General features: G+C 53.9%; 2 protein-coding genes and 1 pseudogene across 3 annotated transcripts; 1 reads left to right on the top strand and 2 right to left on the bottom strand.

Annotated features, from left to right (window-relative positions):
• Positions 1 to 1,370: 1,370 nt before the first annotated feature.
• LOC309820095 (mediator of RNA polymerase II transcription subunit 28-like) lies at positions 1,371 to 1,947 on the bottom strand (annotated as a pseudogene). The gene has a single exon. The product of its transcript is annotated as a mediator of RNA polymerase II transcription subunit 28-like (transcript).
• An 839-nt stretch (positions 1,948 to 2,786) lies between these two features.
• On the top strand, positions 2,787 to 3,200 carry PFN3 (profilin 3; the record flags this gene model as incomplete). Its single annotated transcript, XM_082652107.1, has 1 exon — positions 2,787 to 3,200. The coding sequence occupies one exon, from the start codon at positions 2,787 to 2,789 to the stop codon at positions 3,198 to 3,200; it is 414 nt and encodes a 137-aa protein (XP_082508233.1).
• A 1,681-nt stretch (positions 3,201 to 4,881) lies between these two features.
• SLC34A1 (solute carrier family 34 member 1) lies at positions 4,882 to 16,219 on the bottom strand (the record flags this gene model as incomplete). Its single annotated transcript, XM_082652511.1, has 12 exons — positions 16,044 to 16,219; positions 15,746 to 15,895; positions 15,532 to 15,660; positions 15,135 to 15,278; positions 14,082 to 14,193; positions 13,763 to 13,958; positions 13,584 to 13,679; positions 8,069 to 8,142; positions 7,624 to 7,787; positions 6,271 to 6,387; positions 6,046 to 6,170; positions 4,882 to 5,385 (listed from the first exon to the last, which is right to left on the bottom strand). The coding sequence occupies exons 1-12, from the start codon at positions 16,150 to 16,152 to the stop codon at positions 4,882 to 4,884; spliced, it is 1,920 nt and encodes a 639-aa protein (XP_082508637.1). The 5' UTR covers positions 16,153 to 16,219.
• Positions 16,220 to 20,964: the final 4,745 nt, after the last annotated feature.

Below are 20,964 nucleotides of genomic sequence, written 5' to 3'. Positions count from 1 at the left end.
ATCAAGCAAGGCTGGCAGAAGAGACAAGAAGTCCTGTGTCCTGTGGATACGACGGAGAGGGCCTTTGGAGGCTGCAGAGACCAGGTGGCGTCCAGGCCAGAGGGGAACTTGAGTGGATGTCAAGGTGGGTGGGACAGGGCCTTCAAGGCTGGAGAAAAAGCGAGCCAAGACACCGAGTCACAGAATTACTGCCTGTTCAAGAGACAGTGCAGCACTTGGTGAGAGAGAAGGGGTGTAATCTAATGAGGGAATGTGAACAACAGAGAAAGGAAAGCCTCATCCAAGGAGACCAGGCACAATGCCGGTCTGTATTTCTCAACAGCAGACCAGGCACAATGCTGGTTTGTATTTCTCAACAGCGGTTCAACAGAGAATCTGAGGTGGCCTCTGCGGCTGGCAGAGGGTAAAATATCTTCCCAAACACCGGGTCTCCCATGCACCCTGCAGCCAGCCTCCCACCTCGAGGCCCCAGTCCCTTGGAATCAACACCACCCATTAGCAAGAAATTCATTAATGGAAAAATCTGCTCCAAATAGCAGAACAAACAAACAAAACTCAAAACTCAGAGATGATTACAGCAAACTTTAACCCTCATACTTCACCTATGCCCCTATTGAGATCAGGGTCCGCTCTGTTACTTAAACTGATTATTGAAGAAATGAATATCACTAGCATATCACTGCTCCTACCACCCCCAAAAGTAAATAAACACTACACAAAATATAAACTTACCCCAAATAAAAGTCAACATTAACTTAAGGATACTACTGGATTCCTATAGCACTAGGTTACTGCAGTACAATAAGTTACTACGCTAACCTACGATATTATAATCCTCTTCCAACCTATTTACAAAATATCCTTATTCTGAGGTTCTGGAAGTGTTACACTGTTGCATTAGACTCCTCTTCTTGAGGTAGTTCAAAGTCTTGAAAAACAGCAAATTTACATATTTTTATATACTGCCACTGATGGGTAAATTATCATAAAAGGCCTACAACCGAAATCCTCATCCTTTGATATGCAGATCAGATCATACAAGCTTTTCCCCTCAGATCATACAAAGTAATGTAAAACTGGAAACAGAGATTAACACTCATTCAAAAATAAAAATAATAACAAGCAGCAAAAACCAAAAACATAAAAAGGAATCTGTAAATGGCATCACACTAACAGTCTTAAACTTTGCTAAAGACAATATACTTGGTTTACCAAAGCAATAAGCATTTTATAAAGTACTCCAGAAATAACACTTATAAAAATAGGGGGGAAATTTTAGATGAGAGCACAAAACTAAAATCATATTCTCTGGCAAAGAGTTCTCCCAAAATGGCATGTCTACAAGAAGTGATGTTTGACAAAACTGTGTTGGCTGATTCAGCCACCAGCTCATGTTCAGGTGGCTTTTCCTCAGGTTTGCTTCATCGGTGAAAGGGTATTTGCAGATGCCTGCTTGAGGTAGGCCAGGGAACCCTGAGGGATGTTGGCTGGCTTTTTGTGCTGCCTGTTGATGTCCTCCAGCACCTGCTGCCAATGTCTCAGTTTTGTTAAGTGCTTCTGGACCAGAGCACCCTTCCGCTGTTATTCATTCCTCAGTTCCGAGACATCCTCTTTGATAACTTGCTCTGGTTTCTGGACAGATAACTGCAATCTTTTTTGGAGGAAAAAACATTCTGTCTGTCTCACAATATCTAGAAATTTCTGGATACACTGATCAACACCAGTTCGAATTTCTTCCTGATCTGTACCATTGACATAATCCTGACTCACCAGAGAAGCAAAGCAGGCCTCGAACAATGACTCCGACTCGTCCACCAAGGTACTGTTAGAAGTTCTCAGAATGCCGGGTATGGCCTGAAGAAGCGAAGCCTAGCCCAATAACCCCGGCGGGGGTGGCGGGGGTCCATGTGGCTGTCCGGAGAACATGCCTCCCAGCGGAGCCGCCATTTCTAAAATGGCCTAGCCATTTGTTTTAAAACCTCCCCAGGTGATTCTATCTGCAGCGGAGGTTGAGAACCATGGTTAGAAGTACTTAACATTAAATCAGTGGTGTGGACCCTTAAGACTGATGGCGTGGAAGACCCTCACCCCTGCCCCAACTGTCACTAGGGCAGTGGGTCTCAAAGTGTGGTTCCTGGACCAGCAGCAGCATCGCCAGGGAACTTGTTAGAAATGCATATTCTCTGGCTGCATCCCATACTGCAGAATGAGAAACTCTGACTTGGGGCCCAGCAATCTGTTTATCAGCTTTCCAGGAGATTCTGATACTCCTAATGTTTGAGAACCACATTCTGGGAGTTGAATGGTTATCAGGCTGAGAGGTCAGGCAGTTTAGACATGGCACCTTTCTTTTTATTCTTAAACTCGTGTGCTGTGCTTGATGGGCCATTTAAGTGTTCGCTTGTTTGTTTTGAGAGTTATTTTGACTCGTGCGATTCCCTCCTTCAGGCTAACTTTATTTTTTTTTTCTGCTTATCACACTTTTATTGTAGAAAATTTGAAAAATATAGGATAAAAGTACGAAGAAATGAAAATCACCTGTATCTTACCATCTAGAAATAACTGCCATTATCTACTAACGTTAGAACTTCATCAGGTGTAAGATATGAACACCGCCCCACCCGCACCCCATTCTCCAGCGTAGGTATCCGTTCTGTGACCTTGCAGCCATCTCTACGTCACAACCCCGCCCCCCCAATACGTCATAGTGCCCCGGGCGTTCCAGGTGCGCGGCGCAGCAGGACAACCCTCGAAAGTGAGAGGCGAGGGACGCACTCTGAGCTGGAATGGGCGACTGGAAAGGCTACATCAGTGCGGTGCTGCGGGACCAGCGCATCGACGACGTGGCCATCGTGGGCCACTCGGACAATCGCTGCGTGTGGGCATCGCGGCCCGGTGGCCTGCTGGCGGCCATCTCACCGCAGGAGGTGGGTGTACTCACCGGGCCGGACCGGCGCACCTTCCTGCAGGCGGGCCTGAGTGTGGCGGGCCGCCGCTGCTGCGTCATCCGAGACCACCTGCTGGCCGAGGGCGATGGAGTGCTGGACGCGCGCACTAAGGGGAAGGACGGGCGCGCCATCTGCGTGGGCCACACGCCGCGTGCACTCCTCGTGCTCATGGGCCGGCGGGGCGTGCATGGGGGCGTTCTCAACAAGACGATGCACGAGCTGATCCATGGGCTGCGCTCGCAGGGCACCTAGCAGGACAGCCAGACAGCGCCAAAATAAAGTCTGACCTGGGCATGGCAGACTCACCCTCCGGTCGTGAGGGGGACGGGGAGGGTTGCAGATGCGGAAAGTACTTTACTAGAAGATCCTTGCAGAAAGGGTATCTGGTGAGGTTGGTATTATGAGTCCAGAGGCTTCCCAGCCTCCTGAGCCCTACATCAGGCCCTCCCATGGGTGCCCTGCCTGTGGCCTAACTCCCTAGGCCAGAGTCCAAGGGCCTTGGTCCCTTCTCAGGGTCCTAAGGATGGCCAACCCGAGGAGGGAGTTCTCAAACCCTCTAACTCAGGCCTGAGCATCCTCTCCCACAAAACTTTCCACAGATCTGTGTGGGACATACTGCAAAGGAAGTCCCGTCCCCACCCTCCCACAACACTCACTAAGTTGGAGGCCAGGATACTTCTCACCCTCTCCACATGGCAAGAGGAAGCACTAGTGAGGGTTGTGAGTGGGTGATGGTGGGGCTGGTAGCCTGGAGAGCAGCTCTAGGGCTTGCAGGCCCTTGCATCTCCCTGCACATACTTCATAGGGGACAGAGGTGGGGGTGGGGAGGCACATGTTGCAGACCATCACAACTAGGTCTGGGGCCCCACAGCGTTCCTGCCTCCTTGGGGTCCAAAGGCCCTGGATATGTCCCTGGACTAGAGGGAGGAACTTTAGCACCCCCCCCCCACCCCTTGACCCTCCCTCTGCAGACCTCAGCTCAGGGGGCCCTATGGAGGAGGAGGAATTGAAAAATTTGGGTGGGTTTAAATGAAGGCTGGTTTATTGCCCAAAAGTAGAGGATAAAGGTGGGAGGGAGAGTGGCTAGTTTCTGCGCCCTGTGCACTGGGGTCCAGGGCATGACCTCTCTTGCCCATCTCCACCCTGCCTCTCCTTCCCCGAGTGGCCCTGACAGGCCCCCATTTATCACTTGTTTTCTGGAGAACTGATTTTTATCCCAGAGAGAGGGAGGGAGGGAGGCAATGAGGTGGGTGAGCAAGAGGCAGATAGGGCACAACAGGCTCTCTTTGGGAGGGGAGATAGTACTGCTGAACCCCAAACCATGGTCTCTCCTCCCCCCTAGATGGAGAGCAAGCAGACTTCCAAGTGCACAATGAGAATTTCATTTCTTTTTTTTTTTTTTAATCAAACAGTGTTGGGGAAGAGGGTTGTAACAATGATACAGAAAACCTGGGTGAGGATGAGGAGAATGGTATCATGGAGGAAGGAAGGTGGCAGGGAGGGGGCGAGAATTCAGCCAGCGACTCAGGCTCCCACATCTGTGCGCGAGCAAACAGCTGTAGGTCATGAACTCAGACTCACCCTTACTCCCACCCAGCCCAGTCAGAGTTGTGTGTGCACAAGGACACAGTGCAGGTCTCCAAACACATGTGCAAAGGACTCAAACCATACCCAAGTAACATGCAGTTGGCACGCACCCCCTCACTCCACCCCCAGGTGCATCAGTACGCATATGCAGGCTGTCACACAGGCTCACCCCAACATGCCCACATGTGCACATAACACTGTCTCTCAGTTACAAAAGCCCAGACCTCTGAGGACCTGTGCAAGGACAGGTGCATGCCCAGAGTACACAGACACACCCCTCTGCCCTTCTACCCCGGGCACCAGGCACAGGCATTTCCTGACTCCAGGCAGCAGTCTGGGCTGGAGCCTAGAGACGGGTGGCGTTGTGGTGATTGGGCATCGCGAGGCGGGGGGAGGGTGTGGCAGGGGGCAGCTCCTCCAGGAAGACCCTGGCAGGCAGCGGGGGTGAGCGGGGCTCGGGCCTGGCACAGCACAAGGTAGCGCGGGTGATGAGGTGGTCCAGGGGCTGCAGGGAGTGCATCCAGTGGGGCAGGAAGTCCCATGTCTGCAGCCACTTGGGCAGGCGCCCGGGGCTGCGACTCTGCAGCATGCTGACAAGTACCACGAAGGCCAGCAGGGCCCCAAAGGGTGTGCCCACACCTACCATGGCCTGCCAGCCTGCCATGGAGATGCCAAACACCAGCGACGGCAGCAGCAGGAAGCACAGGAGGAGGTAGAGGACGGCGAACCAGCGGTACTTCGCAGTGCGTTTGCCCAACGCCTTGGCCATGCGGATGGGCAGGCGCGTGCAGGGCACTGGGTACCACAGCAGGATGCCTGAGATGTTGAAGAAGAAGTGGCAGAGGGCAATCTGCAGGGGAGAGGGCGGAGGGGTGGAGGTGGGCAGGGGTGCCAGCTCCTGAGTCAGGATAGATAACAGTGGCCCTACAGGGTCTGGACAGCAGGAAAGTCAGCACTTAGGGCTGACATTCCCCCAGTAAAATACTGAAACACTTCTGGACCAGTAGGTAAATAACTGCTGCCCTGAGCTCTCCACATTTCCCCCACTGATCTCCCTCTCAGGAATTCCCCAGCAGATCCTGCCCAGATCCAGTAGCTAAAAGATTCACATCAGTTTCTGGCTCAGGAGCTCTGGCCTTCTGAGTGGGCAACATCCCGGCTTATCAGTTACTCCTTTGCTCCTAGAACAGCAACCCCTTTGCTGTCTGCCCCCCCCAGTCCTTGATCCCCCAAACTGAGCCAGCACCCCTTCCTCAGAGTACAAATCCCTCTCACTCTTGTTTGATTGGTGTGGCTCTCAGTAATGTCTCTCCCCTGTTAGACACTAAGGTCTTGAGGGCAGCACCAGGTATACTTTGCCCGTATGGTTCCCATAGAGTCTGGCATAGCAGGTGGCCCGTAGTAGGCAGTCAAAAACTAATTTGTACGTGTTGTCCTACGTTGGGTCAGGCTCCAGGCACCAGTCCTAGCCCTGTCCTGCCTCTGGCCAGGGTTACTCTCCCAAGCGCACCTGGAAAGCACTGGACAGCTTCTCCCGGGGGCTGGCCAGTGCAGCCAGGATGGCCGTGGTGGTGGTGCCGATGTTGGCGCCCAGTGTGAGTGGGTAGGCGCGCTCAAGGCTGATCACACCCAGGCCTGGGGGTAGAGGAGAGGACATGGTCTCCCCAGCTCCTTCCTTCAGCCCTTTTCCTGTCAGCCCTGCCCCACCTGACCCTGCCTCGGCGTAGGGACTTACCGATGAGTGGGGTGATGGCCGAGGTGAATACAGAACTGCTTTGGACAACGAAGGTCATGCCAGCGCCCACCACCATGGCAAAGTAGCCTGTGGCCCAGGTGAAGGGGGTGGGAAAGTCTGCGAGCAAACGGTCCCAGTAGGGTCAGTGGGAGGGCATTGGGAGGGGGCGGGGACTTTCCTTTGGGAGCAGGAATCCATGTCAGCTTCCAAGTGGGACCTTGTCAGTCCCCTGCTCGACTGCGGTGGCTTTTCCTGGTGATCTTGGATTAAAGGCCCTTCTCAGCCTGCTTCTATCATGCTTTTGCTCCCTTGTTCCCTCTGCCTGGGACATCGTCCTCACTCCTAAATATTCATCCTCGGGACTCAGCGTGGATATCACTGCCACTGGAAAGCTCTCCCTGACCCCAGCCCCTGGGCAGACTTTGCTTCTCCCTCCTCTGAGCTCCCATAGATCCATGGATGCCCCTTATTCCGGCGTTTGTCATGCTGCCTTTGCCAGTGCCAGGCAGTGTCCCAAAAGCTCAAAATGAGGCTTAAATGAAAGTCAGATGGTATCACTGCCCTGCCCAAACCCCCAAGTGCCCCTATTAGCCTGGATAAAGTCTAGGCTCTGAGTGCAGCCTGGGACCTGCTCTGTCCCTGTTACCTCGCTGACCTCTCCCTACCTCTCTCCACCTCACTGAGCTCCCACCACACTGCTGGCCACCTTTTTGTGCCACAGTCCTGCCCAGCTGAGTCCTGCCTTGGAGGCTTTGCACTTTCGGGTAGGTTCCCTCCACCCGAAAAGCTCTTCAGCCACATCTGACTGCTCCACATTTAGGTCCCTTTTCAAATGTCACCTCTGCACAGAAGCCACTGACCACCCATCAAAAGCAGCCTCTTCCATATTCTATTTGCTGTGTTTTGCTTTCTCCTTGGCAGTTACTGCTCTGTCTGAATTTATCCCCCCTCGATCACTTTTTTATTGCTTGTCTCTCCCTCTGGGCTGTGAGCCCCCTGAGGGCAGGAGCCATCTCTGTGTGGCTCACCTCTGTATCCCTGGCACCAGGCCATGCTTGGCATACAGTAGGGGCTTAATGACTATTAACTGAATCAAACAATGGCCTCTGAGAATCTCTTTGGAGCCACCTGCTAGAATGGAACCACAGCCGGAAGCAGCCACAGATCCCCAGCTGTCAGCACCTCAGGGGCCTCAAAAATCACCTCGTCCAATCTCTTCTTTGTTCACATGGGGAAACTGAGGCTCAGAGATGGTAGGGCTTTACCCAGATCACACACCAAGGCAGTGGCAGGACTCAGCAAGATCCAGAAGGGCCCATCCTGGGGCCTGCCCACCCACTGCTCGAGGCTCACCAGTGTTGATAATCATCTGAATGACCTTGGCCACCTGGCCCTTGAGCAGAGAGTTGAGCATCTTGACGAGGAGGATGAGGCAGGTGCACAGGAGCACCAGGGAGCCAGCCAGCAGAATAAGCCCCACAGCCAGGTCAGGCAGGCCTGTGTCCACGAAAATGTGGCTGCCTGCGGGAGGGTGGTGGTAGTGGTATCAAGCTTCTGAGAGCTGACCCCCTCAATCCAGCTCCTAGCCCCCAACCTTTGCCACCCTCTTGGGCTCAGAGCCAAAGGCCTTGCCTCGTGTCTCTTCAACCTCTAGAGCAGGGCCAGACCCAAGCCCAAGAGCTGGGCTGGCTGACAGCTGTCCTTCTGGGGCTGGAAGCAGCAGTGGCCAGGTGGGAGATGGCTCTGCCTCTGCCAGACTCTGCCCTGCCATGCCAGACATCTCCCACGCTGCAGGTACTCACATTTCTCCATGGTGGCATTTCCGAGCATCCGGCTGGTACTGGCCTCTGCCCTGGGCCTGCGGGAGGGAACCTAGATTAAGAGGAGAGTGACTTAGAGAATTCAGGAAAATGCAGCCTGGGATGGGGGCTAAGGTAGGGGTTAGGGAGAGATGGGGGATGGAGGGGATACAGATGGTCCTCTTTTTTTTTTTTTTTGCGGTACGCGGGCTGCTCACTGTTGTGGCCTCTCCCATTGCGGAGCACAGGCTCCAGACACACAGGCTCAGCGGCCATGGCTCACGGGCCCAGCCGCTCCGTGGCATGTGGGATCTTCCCGGACCGGGGCACAAACCTGTGTCCCCTGCATTGGCAGGCGGACTCTCAACCACTGCGCCACCAGGGAAGCCCCAGATGGTCCTCTTGACTACATGCCCCTGAATGCTTTGCTTGCCCTCTCTGAGTCTGTTTCCTCCAATGATGAAATGGAGTTGAAAATATCTGCCACAGGAGAATCTGGCTGTAGTCGGCCCTCAGAATATTCAGCCCCATCAACCCACTGATCTGGCTCTCACGGGGGCCCGCAGGGGCCTCCTGATCTGATGGTGTCTTGTCCATGTTTTCTTCTACCTCTCCTTGGCATTGGAGGCTGCTGACCATGGCCCACTTCTTCTGAAAACTCTCCCTTCCCCATCTTTTATTATCAATCCCTGTCTCAGGGCCTCCTCTTCACCAGCATCCTTGCCCTGTCCTCTCCCCTCAGGCACGTAGCCCACGTTCTGTTTTCCTCTTGCTCAATTCCTTATCTGGAGGGGGTGGAGCAGAGGGCCCAGGACCAACATCTCTTCCCTCCCCCACCTACTATCGGTGAAGAGGAGGGGGTTCCTGGAGAGGGCCCTTAAATCAGAAGGCCCAGGACAAGCAGGTAGCCTAAGTGAGGGGCTCAGCCTTGTGTGGGGGTGGTGGGGAGTGTCCTGGGCCTAAAGGGGCAGCAGCTACTCAGCTCCAGGACACTGTCACTGTCCAGGGATTTAGCCCAGCTTAGCCAAAGAGCCTGATTCTACAAGAGAAACCACAACTCTGAAGGTTTAGATAAAATCTCCCAATCTGTAAATGTTGGCAACCACTTTAAGACATACTTTACAATTCTGTGAAGGCCAGTCTGGCCAGTCTGGAACCACTCATTCGTAGCCTTCTTGGGTTAAGGAGTTTTTTTCTTTTCCTTGGCACAGCCTGTGGGATCTCAGTTCCCCGACCAGGGATCAAACCCAGGCCCCTAGCAGTGAAAGCGCGGGGTCCTAACCACTGGACTGCCAGGGAATTCCCTAAGGAGTTCTTTTTAAAAATGCAACCTGGGCTCCTTACCTTTCCCCCAGGGTCCCATCAGTGAAAGTAGAGAGTGGGCCAGGCTTGGCTAGGAAGAAGCCATGTCACAAAGGAGGACTTGAGCGGCAGACAGAGGCCCTTACTCCTTGGGCCCCAGGCAAAATGAAAGAGTCACAGCTTCTCCCCGTCACCACCATCTGCCTCCTCTGGGAGCTGATATGGACCCTGGTCCCATTCCCCCTGTGGGGTCTCCATCTCACACCCCTCTGACCTTCCTGGGTGCTGAGGGTAAGGGCTCAGGCGTGGTGCTGGCACTTGGATTTACAGCTCCTTTATGTTTTATTCTAATCTGTGTCATTTAAAAAAAAATGTGTGTTAGAGATAAGAACCATTTATGGCACCTGACTTTAAATCGGGGTTTATTTTAATGGCATGTACTCCCTTGAGGGGGGCAGCGTGCTCCTCTGTGTACCCAGTTGGCCATACCAGGGCCCTGGGGCATCCTCAAGCCTGGGCCAGAATTGCAGGCCGAGAAACCAGGAGAAAATAGTCTCTGATGGGCTTGATTGGAAAAGCCGGCTGGGAAAGTGGTGGTAACTGGGAGACAGCCGGGTGTTTGCTGTCTGGCAGATCTGAGTTCAAATCCTGCTTTTATCTCAGCTACCTTGTGCAAGTCATGCCGCCTCACTGAGCCTGTTTTCTCTAAAGCAGGAAAAGAAAAGAGCTGTTGCAAAGGTTACAGGAGGAAATATGTGTGAAGCACTCACGACAGGGCTTAGATCATGACAAGCCTTCGATAAATTGTGCCTCCAAATAAGGATTAGACCCCCTCCTTCCCTGGGCCTATCTAGTATCACATGGTGTATGAGTACGGGTTGACTTCCTAGGTCAGGATCAATGGCTCCTGCAGACATGCCTGAAGATCCTGGCCCTGCTGGGAAGGAACTTGGTGGACCATCCTGCACTGCACTGGGTCTAGGGGTCTCTTGGGGGAGGGTTCTCTGGGACCTGGGGAGGCTGGAAGAGGAGGAGAGGAGCTCCACTGGGGTCCCACTCAGTGCTGACAATGTCGGGGCAGGGCAAGGCTGGGGGCTAGGACTTCTGAGGTTTGGAAACTTGACCTTCCTGCCTGGGGTTATGTGGCCCTGGCTGAGCTCAAAGGGCCAGTCCAGAGACCCTAAAGTGCAAGAGAGGAGCGTGGGGGCAGCAAGAGTGGCAGAGAGGGGGTCAACTGCATTGCCAGGCTGGGTGGGCAGAGACGGGAGGGGAAAGAGCAGGCCCTGGGGTTTCCCTGGCCAGCAGAGGGGAAGGTGGGAGCTCCAGCCTAGATAAAGAGCTGCCAGGCCCAGGGTCTGGGGCATAGCCCCAGGATATGCCCATCCCTCCTGGGCCTGGGGTAGGTGGGGGTGGAGGAGAGGGAGGGGCATGTGGAGGGGGTGCCTTAGCCCTGGGCTCAACCCCAGCTGAGCACTCCCTGCTGTGTGACACTGGACAAAACACATAACCTCTCTAAGCCTCAGTTTCTTTGTCTGAAGCATGAGGTCCATAATGCTGCCCACTTCTCCCCCGGGGCTAGTTGTGAGGAATCTGGGAAGAAAGAGTTTGGGATTTATGTGCTTGCAGAGACAACCCAAATTCAGGAGACACCTCTGGGAACTGAAGCATATGATTAAGCTCACAGAGGGATGTGGGCTCCAAGAATCCTTCCCCTGGGGAAAACCGTGCAGGATGTGGGTGTGCGCAGTAGTCTCCCCTCCAGGAGAAGAGGTGTTTTAGGGTCTTTGCTTTTCTGGAAGCAGAGCGTGAGTGCTCTGCTAGCAGCGCCATCTGGTGGCAAAGAGGAGAATTGATTTTTTTTTACGGCCACACCTACCACCCCTGGAGGTTCTCAAGTGGCTGTGGTCACCTGGTGGCATTCACGCCTGATAGGCAGAGTGGGAAATGGATACCTATGGTGGGATATACATCTGGAAGGGACAGCGAAATGGAGAGTCAAGAGTGTGGGCTCCAGATTCCACCAGGATTTTTGTCCTACCTCAATCACATAGACTTGGACAAGCCTGTCTGAACCTGTTTAAAATGGGGTTGTGACAATCCCTGTCTCCCAGGATGCAAGTCCTCAAAAGAAGCTGGTTTAAACCAGGTACATAGGGTTGACAATCCACACTGTGACCACACAAGAAGGTAATCCCAGGACAGTGTCAGGACCCTGGAACATCAAGAATTGTTAGGATGCTAACAAACACTGCCTCTGGTTTTTCTTTCACCATCTGGAAAACCCCAGACTGTCAGTCACATAGGTGCCCTGGAGGCTGGCTTAGGCGAGGTTGGGCCTAGCTTGGTGAAAGCTGGAAGCAATGAGAACAGGTTGGAAGGGGCCACAGGAGACTCGGTGGCCAGAGGAAAAACGTGAGTCTTCAGTGCAGGAGCTGCCAGTGCACGTGGCTGAGTGAGCCACTTTCCAAAGGGGACTGTCCCAGAGAGAGGGCCAGAACAGGGAGCTCACATCCCACCCCCAGCTACTCTCCAAGCCAAGGAAATCTAGTCTGGACCCTGCTCTCAAGGGAAGGTTTCCCGGGAGAGCTGGGACGAGAAAACAGTGCTCAGGCGAGTGGTAGCAGGCTCAGCGGAGGAACCAGTGAGGACAGCCCCAGCCCAGTGAACTTGGGTGGGTTGCTTCCAGTCCCTTGGCCTCAGGACCAGCATCACTGAGGATTCCATTGGGTGAGAGCTACATTTGCCGGTGCATCCTTCAAGGGGAGACCAGGTGAATGCAGCTGCAGGCAGGCAGCAGGGATTTCAGAGGACTCGAGAATCGCCACGGCTGAGGAGCTCCCTTCCACAGCTTGCTTTCTGTGAAGTTCAAAGTGTGTGACTTTGGTCTCTTTCAGGTTTTGCTGTGAAGCAGAGGGGATTTTGGCCATTCAGAGAGCTTGGAGAGGGCCCAGAGTGCTCATGAGAAGGAGAGATGTGTTAGAGGGGTCACAAAGCCAGCGTGAAAGCTGTCTGCATGGGCTTTTTGATGTCAAACTGCCTTGAACACTCAGAAGGACTGAGCTGGAGCTGTGTGCCACTCAGATGCAAAGGAACCTTGCAGGGCCAGTTGAAAGAATGTTCTCTGTTCACACTGGGATAAAGTCTGGGAACATCAAGTAGCAAGTGAAGAGGGTGTGCTGGGCTTCCGGTTTCCTTGTCTTTCATTCTAAATGGTGTTACTTCTTGTATGTCATAATCAAGGGGGAGCAAATACTGTGGATTATGGTTTTGATGAAGCATTTTCCTTTTTACGGCTGAGTGAGAAAGTGTGCTAATAGTTAGCTTCCATGTTAGCCTGGTGTAATGGCTGGTCCATGAGTGTCCAACTGATCCAAACGGAGCCTCATTCCAGGCATTAGAAGCCAGAAAGCAGCAGGAAGAGTGCAGCAGGACAAAGGGACACCGGCCTGTGGGAGTCTCCAGGGGAAGGAGCCCAATATCAGTACAAGTGGCTGTTGTGTCTCCAGTGAGGTCTCCATGGCCCACTTGTCCTGCTCCTGGACCAGTTTCCTGTTGGTCCTATTTTTCCCAGGCATCCTTATAGCACTCTCTCCCCGCCCACCTCCGCACATTACCTGGGCCCCCAAACACGGCAGAAGTGAGTCGTTAACCCCCCTGGCACCCGGGAGAAGAGAGAGCCCTAGATTGCAAGACCTGCGCTTGGGGCCCTGAAGCGGTAGGACAAGCTCTGGAGAGTTTCTTAGCCCCTTGGAGCCAATTTCTCTACCTATGAAATGACAGGGTTGAGCCATATCAGTGGTTCTTCAACTTGAGCATGGAACAGGCCTAGAGGGCTTGTTGAAATGTAGGCTGCTGGGCTCCACCTGTTTTTTTCTGATTTAGTGGGTCTAGGAAAGGGCCGGATAGTTTGCATCTCTAATGGGTTCCCAGGTGGTATGTGTGCCACTGGTCCACACTTTGAGAACCAATCTCTGGGCTGGATCGATGACATGCTAACTCTAATTGATTGGCAATGGCTGCCTGAAGCTGGTGTGAGGCTGGCAGGGTGTAGCAACATCTGCTCTAGGCACAGTATCACCGCAAAAGTGCCCCATGTTTGTCCTCCCAGGGTAAATGATCCCCTAGGTCTACATAGAGCTTTTGAACAGACGACACTGGCAGTCAGCTGTCTGGAGAAGGAGTCTTCTCACTGAAGCCAGACCTGGGACTCACCTCCATGGGGTTTGGGTGGCACCAGATCCGGATGAGACTGTGATTTCTCAGGGACTCATCCCCCGTGGCAATGCTGGTAATCACGGACTTGTCCAGCTGTGGGTAAGGTGTGGGAGGGGGGAGTGAGGGTGGGGTCCTACAGTCCCCCAGCCCCCACCCCATGACAGCCCTGCCTCCACCTGAATGATGAGCTTAGTGAAGGGCTCTGTGATGATCTTGAGCAGGTCAGGGGCATCGTGGCCGCCGCGGATGTTGAAGGAGGCCACCACAAGTCGAGTGATGTGGTGCAGGTACCCGGTGGCAGCCTCCAGGGGTAGCAGGACCAGAACTGACAGCCAGTTAAAGCAGTCGTGCACTGTGGCCCCCGCGAAAGCCCTGGGCAGGGAGGCCACGTTGCAGGGCAGGCTGGAGCCAGGATGCACTCAGACTGGGGGCTCCTGGTGTCTGGGACCACCCTCCCCCGACAAGGACAGGCCCCTCACTGCTCCACCCCCTCACCGCCGGAAGTCAGTCCTGTCCCCCGCCTGCATCAGGGCCACGATGGTGTTGGTGACGGAGGTGCCGATGTTGGAGCCCATGATGATGGGGATGGCAGAGCTTACCTCCAGCACTGGTAGAAGAGGGCGCCTCTTAACTAACTGGATAAGGGCCACCCAGCTCCTGCCCCACAACCTCTCCTGTCAGACCCACTGCCCTCATCCCAGCCCCCAGCAGGCATTCCTGCCATGCTGCTGACTCTGCTCGGCCTCAGCATCACAGGTACATGGGGGCACATGCTGTGTGTTTACATGTGTGCGTACATGTGAACTGATGTTCACATATGTGTACTGCACCTGTGTATATGTGAACGAGTGTGTGGGTGCATGTCCACGAGGGCACGGGTCCTAAATTCAAATGTGTCTCTGTGCTTGTGTGTGCACATGTGTACACAAGTGTGATGTCACTTTCATGTGTCAGCTTGGCTAGTACCCAGTTATTCAGTCCAACACTAACCTAGATGTTGCTGTGAAGGTGTTTTGTGGATGGATTTGCCTCAACCATCAATTGACCTTGAGAAAAGATTAACCTCAATAATCTGGGTGGGCCTCATCTCATGAGATTAAAGGCCCTAAGAGCAAAACTGAAGCTTCCCTGGGGAAGAAGAAATTCCACCTATGCACTGCAGTATTGGCTTCTGCCCAAGAGGCCCAGCCTGCCTCACAATCACGTAAGCCAATTCTTTGCAATAAATTATAGATCTCTATATATCTCACGCAGGTTCTGTTTCTCTAATTCCTCTGGTTCTGTTCCCTTGATTGATGGAATGAGTGACTGTGTGGTGACATGAAGGTGAGCCTTCCTGAGGCTGTACTCCCTAGTTGCCACCCTTCCCAGCTCCTGGGGCGCCCCTCCTGGCTGAGACTCCAGGCCATGCTTTGGAGAACAGAGTGGGAGACACCAGAGCTGCCCATTGCCCGCGGCCCCTGCCCCCACTCCTGCTCTTCCCACCCCAGCCGCGCGTCCAGCATCCCAGCCCCCAACTCCTTCCCTGGCCCTGGTGGGCTTACTCACAGCCGGAGGAGACCATGCTGACCACGATGGATGTGGAGGTGCTGGAGCTCTGCACCAGCACGGTCACGAGGATCCCCACCACCAGCGCCGCCACCGGGTTGGACAGGATGGCATTGTCCTTGAAGATGTCGCCAGCCACCTTCCCTGGGGAGCATGAGCCAGCGTTGTCCGAGACCCTTCAAAACCCTTCCCTGGTCCCCTCCCCTCCGCCCTACCTCTCCCCTGAGGCTTCCCTGGGGAAGGAGAAATTCCACCTGTGCACTGCAGTATTGGCTTCTGCCCAAGAGGCCCAGCGTGCTTCACAATCACGTAAGCCAATTCCTTGCAATAAATCATAGATCTCTATATATCTCCTGCAGGTTCTGTTTCTATAATTCCTCTGGTTCTGTTCCCCTACCTCCGGCCAGCTGGAAGGCTGAGCTGAGCACGTCCAGGGAGCAGACGAAGAGGTAGAGGAAGACGAGCATCAGTGGTACCTTGAGGAGCGTCAAGCCAGCCCGGCACAGCTTCTGGGCCAACCCAGGCTCTGGAGAGGGGCCAGTCATGAGCACAGTGGCTGGAGGGCTCTGCCAGTGACTGCCGACACCCCTGCCACCCCGACCCAGGCCCACCTGGCTTCTGCTCATCCTCCTGGGCCAGCTTGGCAGGCAGCGGGTCATGGTGCTCCAGAACCTCTCCGTAGGGGCAGCCTTGCTCGGCGAGGGCCATGGGGCCCAGGCTGGGGAAGGCATAGGCTGAGGTCCCTGGAATCCTGTGCAGGACTGGGGAGCGAGGCTGGTCAGCAGTTCCCTGAGGCCCCAGGTCCTGGGGAGGTTGGGAGGGGTGGGCAGAGGGGTGGAGGCCTCCCCACCGGGGCAGGACGTGGGCAACTGAGGGCAAGCAGGGTCCAGGGGTGGGAGCAGCACTCACTCTGTGGGCTGGGCACATAGGCAAACGCCGCCCCACACGTCATGTGCCCCCCACAGACTGGGAGTGGGGAGACAGCCCGGCTCTCCAGCCTCTCTCCGTAGGACATCATCCTGGGTACACACTGTGGGCCCTGCACATCAGGGGCACAGCAACACTGAGTGAGAACTGCTGTGTCCTGGAAACTCACACACACTCACACACCCATCCCTCCACACCCACACCCATACACTCACGTGCGCAAACACTCATGGTGTGTGATCACAAACATACCTCCAGCGAAGCTCACCCTCCAACCCCCCACACACACACCCAGAGCTGCACACTCAGGTCTCAGCACAGATTTGGGGATTCATTCACTCATTCATTCAGCAAGTATTTATTGAGCATCTACTCTATCTAAGGCACTGAGCTTGATGCTGGGGTACAGCTGGCTAAGTACAGATGCAGCTCCTTCCCCCAGGAAGCTCAAAGTCTAGCGGAGAATCAGATGTCAATGAAATAATCCCTCAAATAGATGGAACATGGCAATGGGAGCAAGTGTTCTAATGACAGATACAGGTGTCACGAGAGTGCCCCTGGGGCACAGGGGTTCATCCTCACAAATGAACTTCTTTCCCCATCCACCCTTAGCCCCCAGCAATAAACAAGCACTGATGGGCCTTTCTGCCATGAATGAGGCTCAGACCAGGACTTGTTTAGTTAAGGAGGGCCCCCATCCTGTCCCCAAGTCTGGGAAGCCCTTGACTTGCTTTAGCTGCCCCTGAATTGCCACAGGAGTTCCCGGCTGTTGGGGTGGGATTGCCCCAGTCTGCTTCAGCACCCCACCCTTCACCCCCAACCTTATTCCAAGGGCCCTGGCTGTGGCGTTGTGGGGCATGCAGAGCTGAATTCCAAGCTCTGGAAGAGCATGAGTCCATTTTACTCTGGGGCAGTGAGCCAGGCTGGGCTGGGACTGAGATGTTATACGGGACAGGAAACAGAGGCACAGTAAGGACAGAGGTGAGGAGCCTGTTTCCTACTAAGGGTTGGGAATGGGGTTGGGGTGTGGGGACCCTGGACTCACCTTGGTGTTCTGTGTTTCAGCTCCTGCTCAGATGCTCAGGGAAGCCCTAGGGGCCTGAGGAGAACCTGGGATCCTCTTCTTTATACCCTCGGGTCAAGGGCAAAGTCCCTGGAACCCTAGCTGCCCTCCCTCTGTTCCCCAATTAACCTCACCCCCGTAGATTCCTCCCGGTTAATTGCTAATCGTCAGCTCTGCAGGGGGAGTCTGTGGACAGGCTCTCCCCTCCCCCACACAGATACTCAGCTAGAACCATGACCCAGACCCAGCAAGGAGGGCACAGATGCATCCCATGCCCCCAGGCAGAGACCCTGATGCCACTCAGGCACCTCATTCCCAGGGTCCCCAGAGATTCCATGGCTCTGGCCCCTTTCCCTCCTTCTTGGCCTGACAGTACTCTGCAAGGAGTAACACAAACACCCTTCAGCCTTGCCTTGCATCTGAGTGTCTATGGGTCTCTCTGTGTGTCTTGAGGGGCATTTAGAGGAGAGGGAGTGTGTGATGGAGGAAGCAACAGAAGACAAACCCAGAGAAGCTATGTAGCGCTGAATTGTGGAGGGTCCAAGACCACAGATCCAGGATGTGAGCCTGAGAGAATCTGCCCCTGGCCAGATGGGGCAGGGCCTGGTCTGCATTTTAGAATGGTCCCAGGTGTGTGGGGTTCGGATGTGTCAAAGGGAGTGAGTCTGGAAGCAGAGAGACCGGTTAAAAGGGTGATGAGATGGTCCAGGTGAGAGAGGATGAGGTCTGAATCTAAGTGGGAAGAAGAGGGATGGAGAGGAGAAGATGCATCCCAGGGATACTTGGGCAGGACAATTGGTGTTGGGAGGGTGGGAGGGAGAGGAAATATATCACAGTTGGGCTTCTGGATCAGGAAGTTGATGATAACATGAGGTCTGTTGTAGAGTCCCTGAAACCCAGACAGGGGTCTTAGGGAGTCTTTGAGAAGCTTATTTCTCTTTACAGGACCTTGGAGCCTGAGTTGGGGCCCATATTCACAGAGAGATGAGAAGGGAGCTTCCCTTCTAAGGGACTCAGATTTTCTCAGATCCAGGAGTGGTGAGTTCCATTCAAGATCTAGCTTGGGCAACTGTCTGAGTGACCTAACATCCATCGGCCCATCCATCCATCCATCCATCCATCCATCCATCCATCCATCCATCCATCCATCCATCCTTCCATCCATCCACCTAGCCAGCCAGCCAGCCAGCCAGCCTTGTGTCTATCCATCCATTTCTAAGCACAGTAGTTGAGTTCCTATTCCATGCTGAGCCAAGATTGCAAGGCCAGCTTCTCTCCTGATCCAAGAAATGGTCCAGTCCCTGAGTCGGCCTGGGATTCTAAGTACTCACCTCCCTGAGCCCTAGTCCCTTCCCTTATAAAATGGCAATGAGCATGAATTTTTCAGTGAGTTGTAGGATTCAATGAGATAAATGACCCATCTCAGTGCCTAGAACAAAGTCCCTCAGCATGTTTGTTCTCTTCATGCCCTCATGCCCTTTTCACTGTCTCCAGGATGGCTGAAGTGTCCCTGCCAAAGAAATGGCCCCATCTCCTCTAGATTCTCAGCCCTGTTTCAGGTCAACAACTCTTGGCTCACCAGCTACTCTGTTTGCTCAGGGTCCCCTGAGCTACAAATCTTACTCAACATCTTACACATCTTAGGGCGACACAGACAACAGACTCTGTTGAAGTGGCTAAGAGCAGAGAACAGGCCAGCCTGGGTTTGGATCCCAGCGCCACCACATTGTGGCCGTGGTAGTTTAGGCCACAGAACCCACAGGGGAGAGAGGGGTTGGGGGGGCGGAGGTGCGGCTGGGATTGGTTTTGAGGAGAGTGACTGTAAGTCCTGGTTTGCCTGGCCAAGTCCGGGTTTATGACTGTTGGCCCAGAGTCCCCTTTCACTCTGCAAAGTGCCCTGGTTTGGACAATAAGCCATATAGTCTTATGGCTTGTTCTGGAAGATTCTGGGGAAATAAGGCAGGGAATCAGCTACGCAGTGCTTGCTAGAAAGGTTTCCATTCATATCAAAAAGGAAAATAAAGACAATCCTGCTTCTCAAAAACATCACCGTGTTGTTTAAAACACCGCCTTTTGTCCTTTTCCCTGTGCCTTTTCTATCTACTTTGGATTTTATTGTCTCTGGAAGATTGCATCTTGCTTTTTTTCATCTAACATTATAACATAAGCCTTTTCCTGTGTCTTTACACTCAGCACAGATGTTGTTTTTAATGGTTGCATCACGTTCTGTCATGAACCCTAATTTATATGGCGAACCCTTGGGTGTCCTAGAACCTCTCCTACCTGGAGGGAGTGATTTGGGTAAGACTGGCATTCATGCACGGGTGGGAGGGGCGTTGCTGATCCAGGGAAATGCAATTATTACTGAGTTCTTGTGTTGGATTCATCCTTGAGCTGATGGGCTCAGAGATTGTCTGGGTACGTCCTCTCCCCTGCCTGCTCCAGTCAGACCCCGGGCGGGAGCAGAGGTATCCAAGGCACTCCTTATGGGCTGGGGGTGTGTCTCCTTTTTAATAAGGTTTGGATCTTTGACAGCTTTGAAGCCTACCTTCCCTGCCCTCGTGGAGCTCAGGGTTTAGCGGGAGAGGCAGTTATTAATCAAATGCATTGCAAGAGAAACAATTATGTAATGCTATGGATCTCCACCACTTGCAAAAATATTTTGTGGGGAGTGGGGCTGCCACAGCCCTAGCAAAAGCATGGAGACTTGGGAGCTGACCAGAGCTGCCTTTGGGACTCTTGAGAGCAGTGGAGAAGGTGGCCACACCCCAGACCCCAAGCATTTCAGCCCCTCTGCTCATCTCAGCCCACTCCTGCTCATGGCCTGCCTCCTCTCTGTCTGTGACAGACCCTGTGTTCCCCTGAATGGTAAGTCCTGCCCTGTCTGCTCACCTGCACTCTGGCCACGGCTTCCCCCAGACCTCTGGGCCCGGAGCCTGGGTGGCTGGTGTTGTCTCACACTGAGAAAGGCACCCAGGAGGAGGAGCAGTTTTGGAGGGAAGATGCAAAGATCCGTCTGTACTGAACTGTACCACTGTGTCTGAGGTGTCTCTGGCGCGAGCAGTTGGAGCTGCGGGTCTGAAGCACGCGATATTCTCCTTTCCCCAAATGGGGCCTCTTGCATGTTCCAACCTCAGTGAGCAGCATGTGGTCCAGACACGGAGCCAGACATGGAGGAGGCATCTTTGACACACGCTTCTTCTCTACCTCTTGGTCTCAAATTCATCCCCCAATTCTCCCAATTTTCCTTTTCTGGGAGCTCCCTAATCCTTTTGCCCCCTCCCCGGTCTGGCCACCATCTCTCAGCTGGGTTATTGTAGTAGCCTTTCTCTCTGATGGCTCCCCTCAATCTAGTCTCCAAAAAAGCAACCAGCCAGCCTTCCAAAATGCAACCTCACCATGTCACCCCTCTTCCTTTTAAATCCTACCCCTGCTAGCCCAAAGACCAGCATCCTGTCACAGCCTCAGGGCGCAGCGTGACTTGGCTTCCTGCCTGAGTGGGCTCAGGTGAAGGTGCCCCCAGGGAGAGTGTGCACAGTGAGGAGAGACCCAGCCAAGCCCAGAGGAGCACCCACATTTGAGGGAGGACACAGGAAGAGGCACAGCAGGGATAGGGAGGAAGAGCAGAAAAGCAGATGCCCCAGAAGCCAGGGTTGCCCATGTTTTGAAAGAGATACCCTGGTCAGCAAGATCAAATGCTGCTGAGGTGTCAGGAAACGTGAGAACAGAGTGGATTTAGTGGCCCTCGAGAGCCTAGTCGGGGCAGTGCTGTAGGAGGGGAAGGAAAAGGAGGTGGGAGCAGAGATAGCATGGCTAACGTGCATGGGACAGGCTGACAGA

The sequence above is a fragment of the Grampus griseus genome, assembly GCF_964374135.1.
Source record: "Grampus griseus genome assembly, chromosome: 3".
NCBI classification, from domain to species: domain Eukaryota; kingdom Metazoa; phylum Chordata; class Mammalia; order Artiodactyla; family Delphinidae; genus Grampus; species Grampus griseus.
The sequence above is the reverse complement of the archived record's forward strand: the minus strand, read 5'-3'. Positions and strand labels throughout refer to the sequence as shown.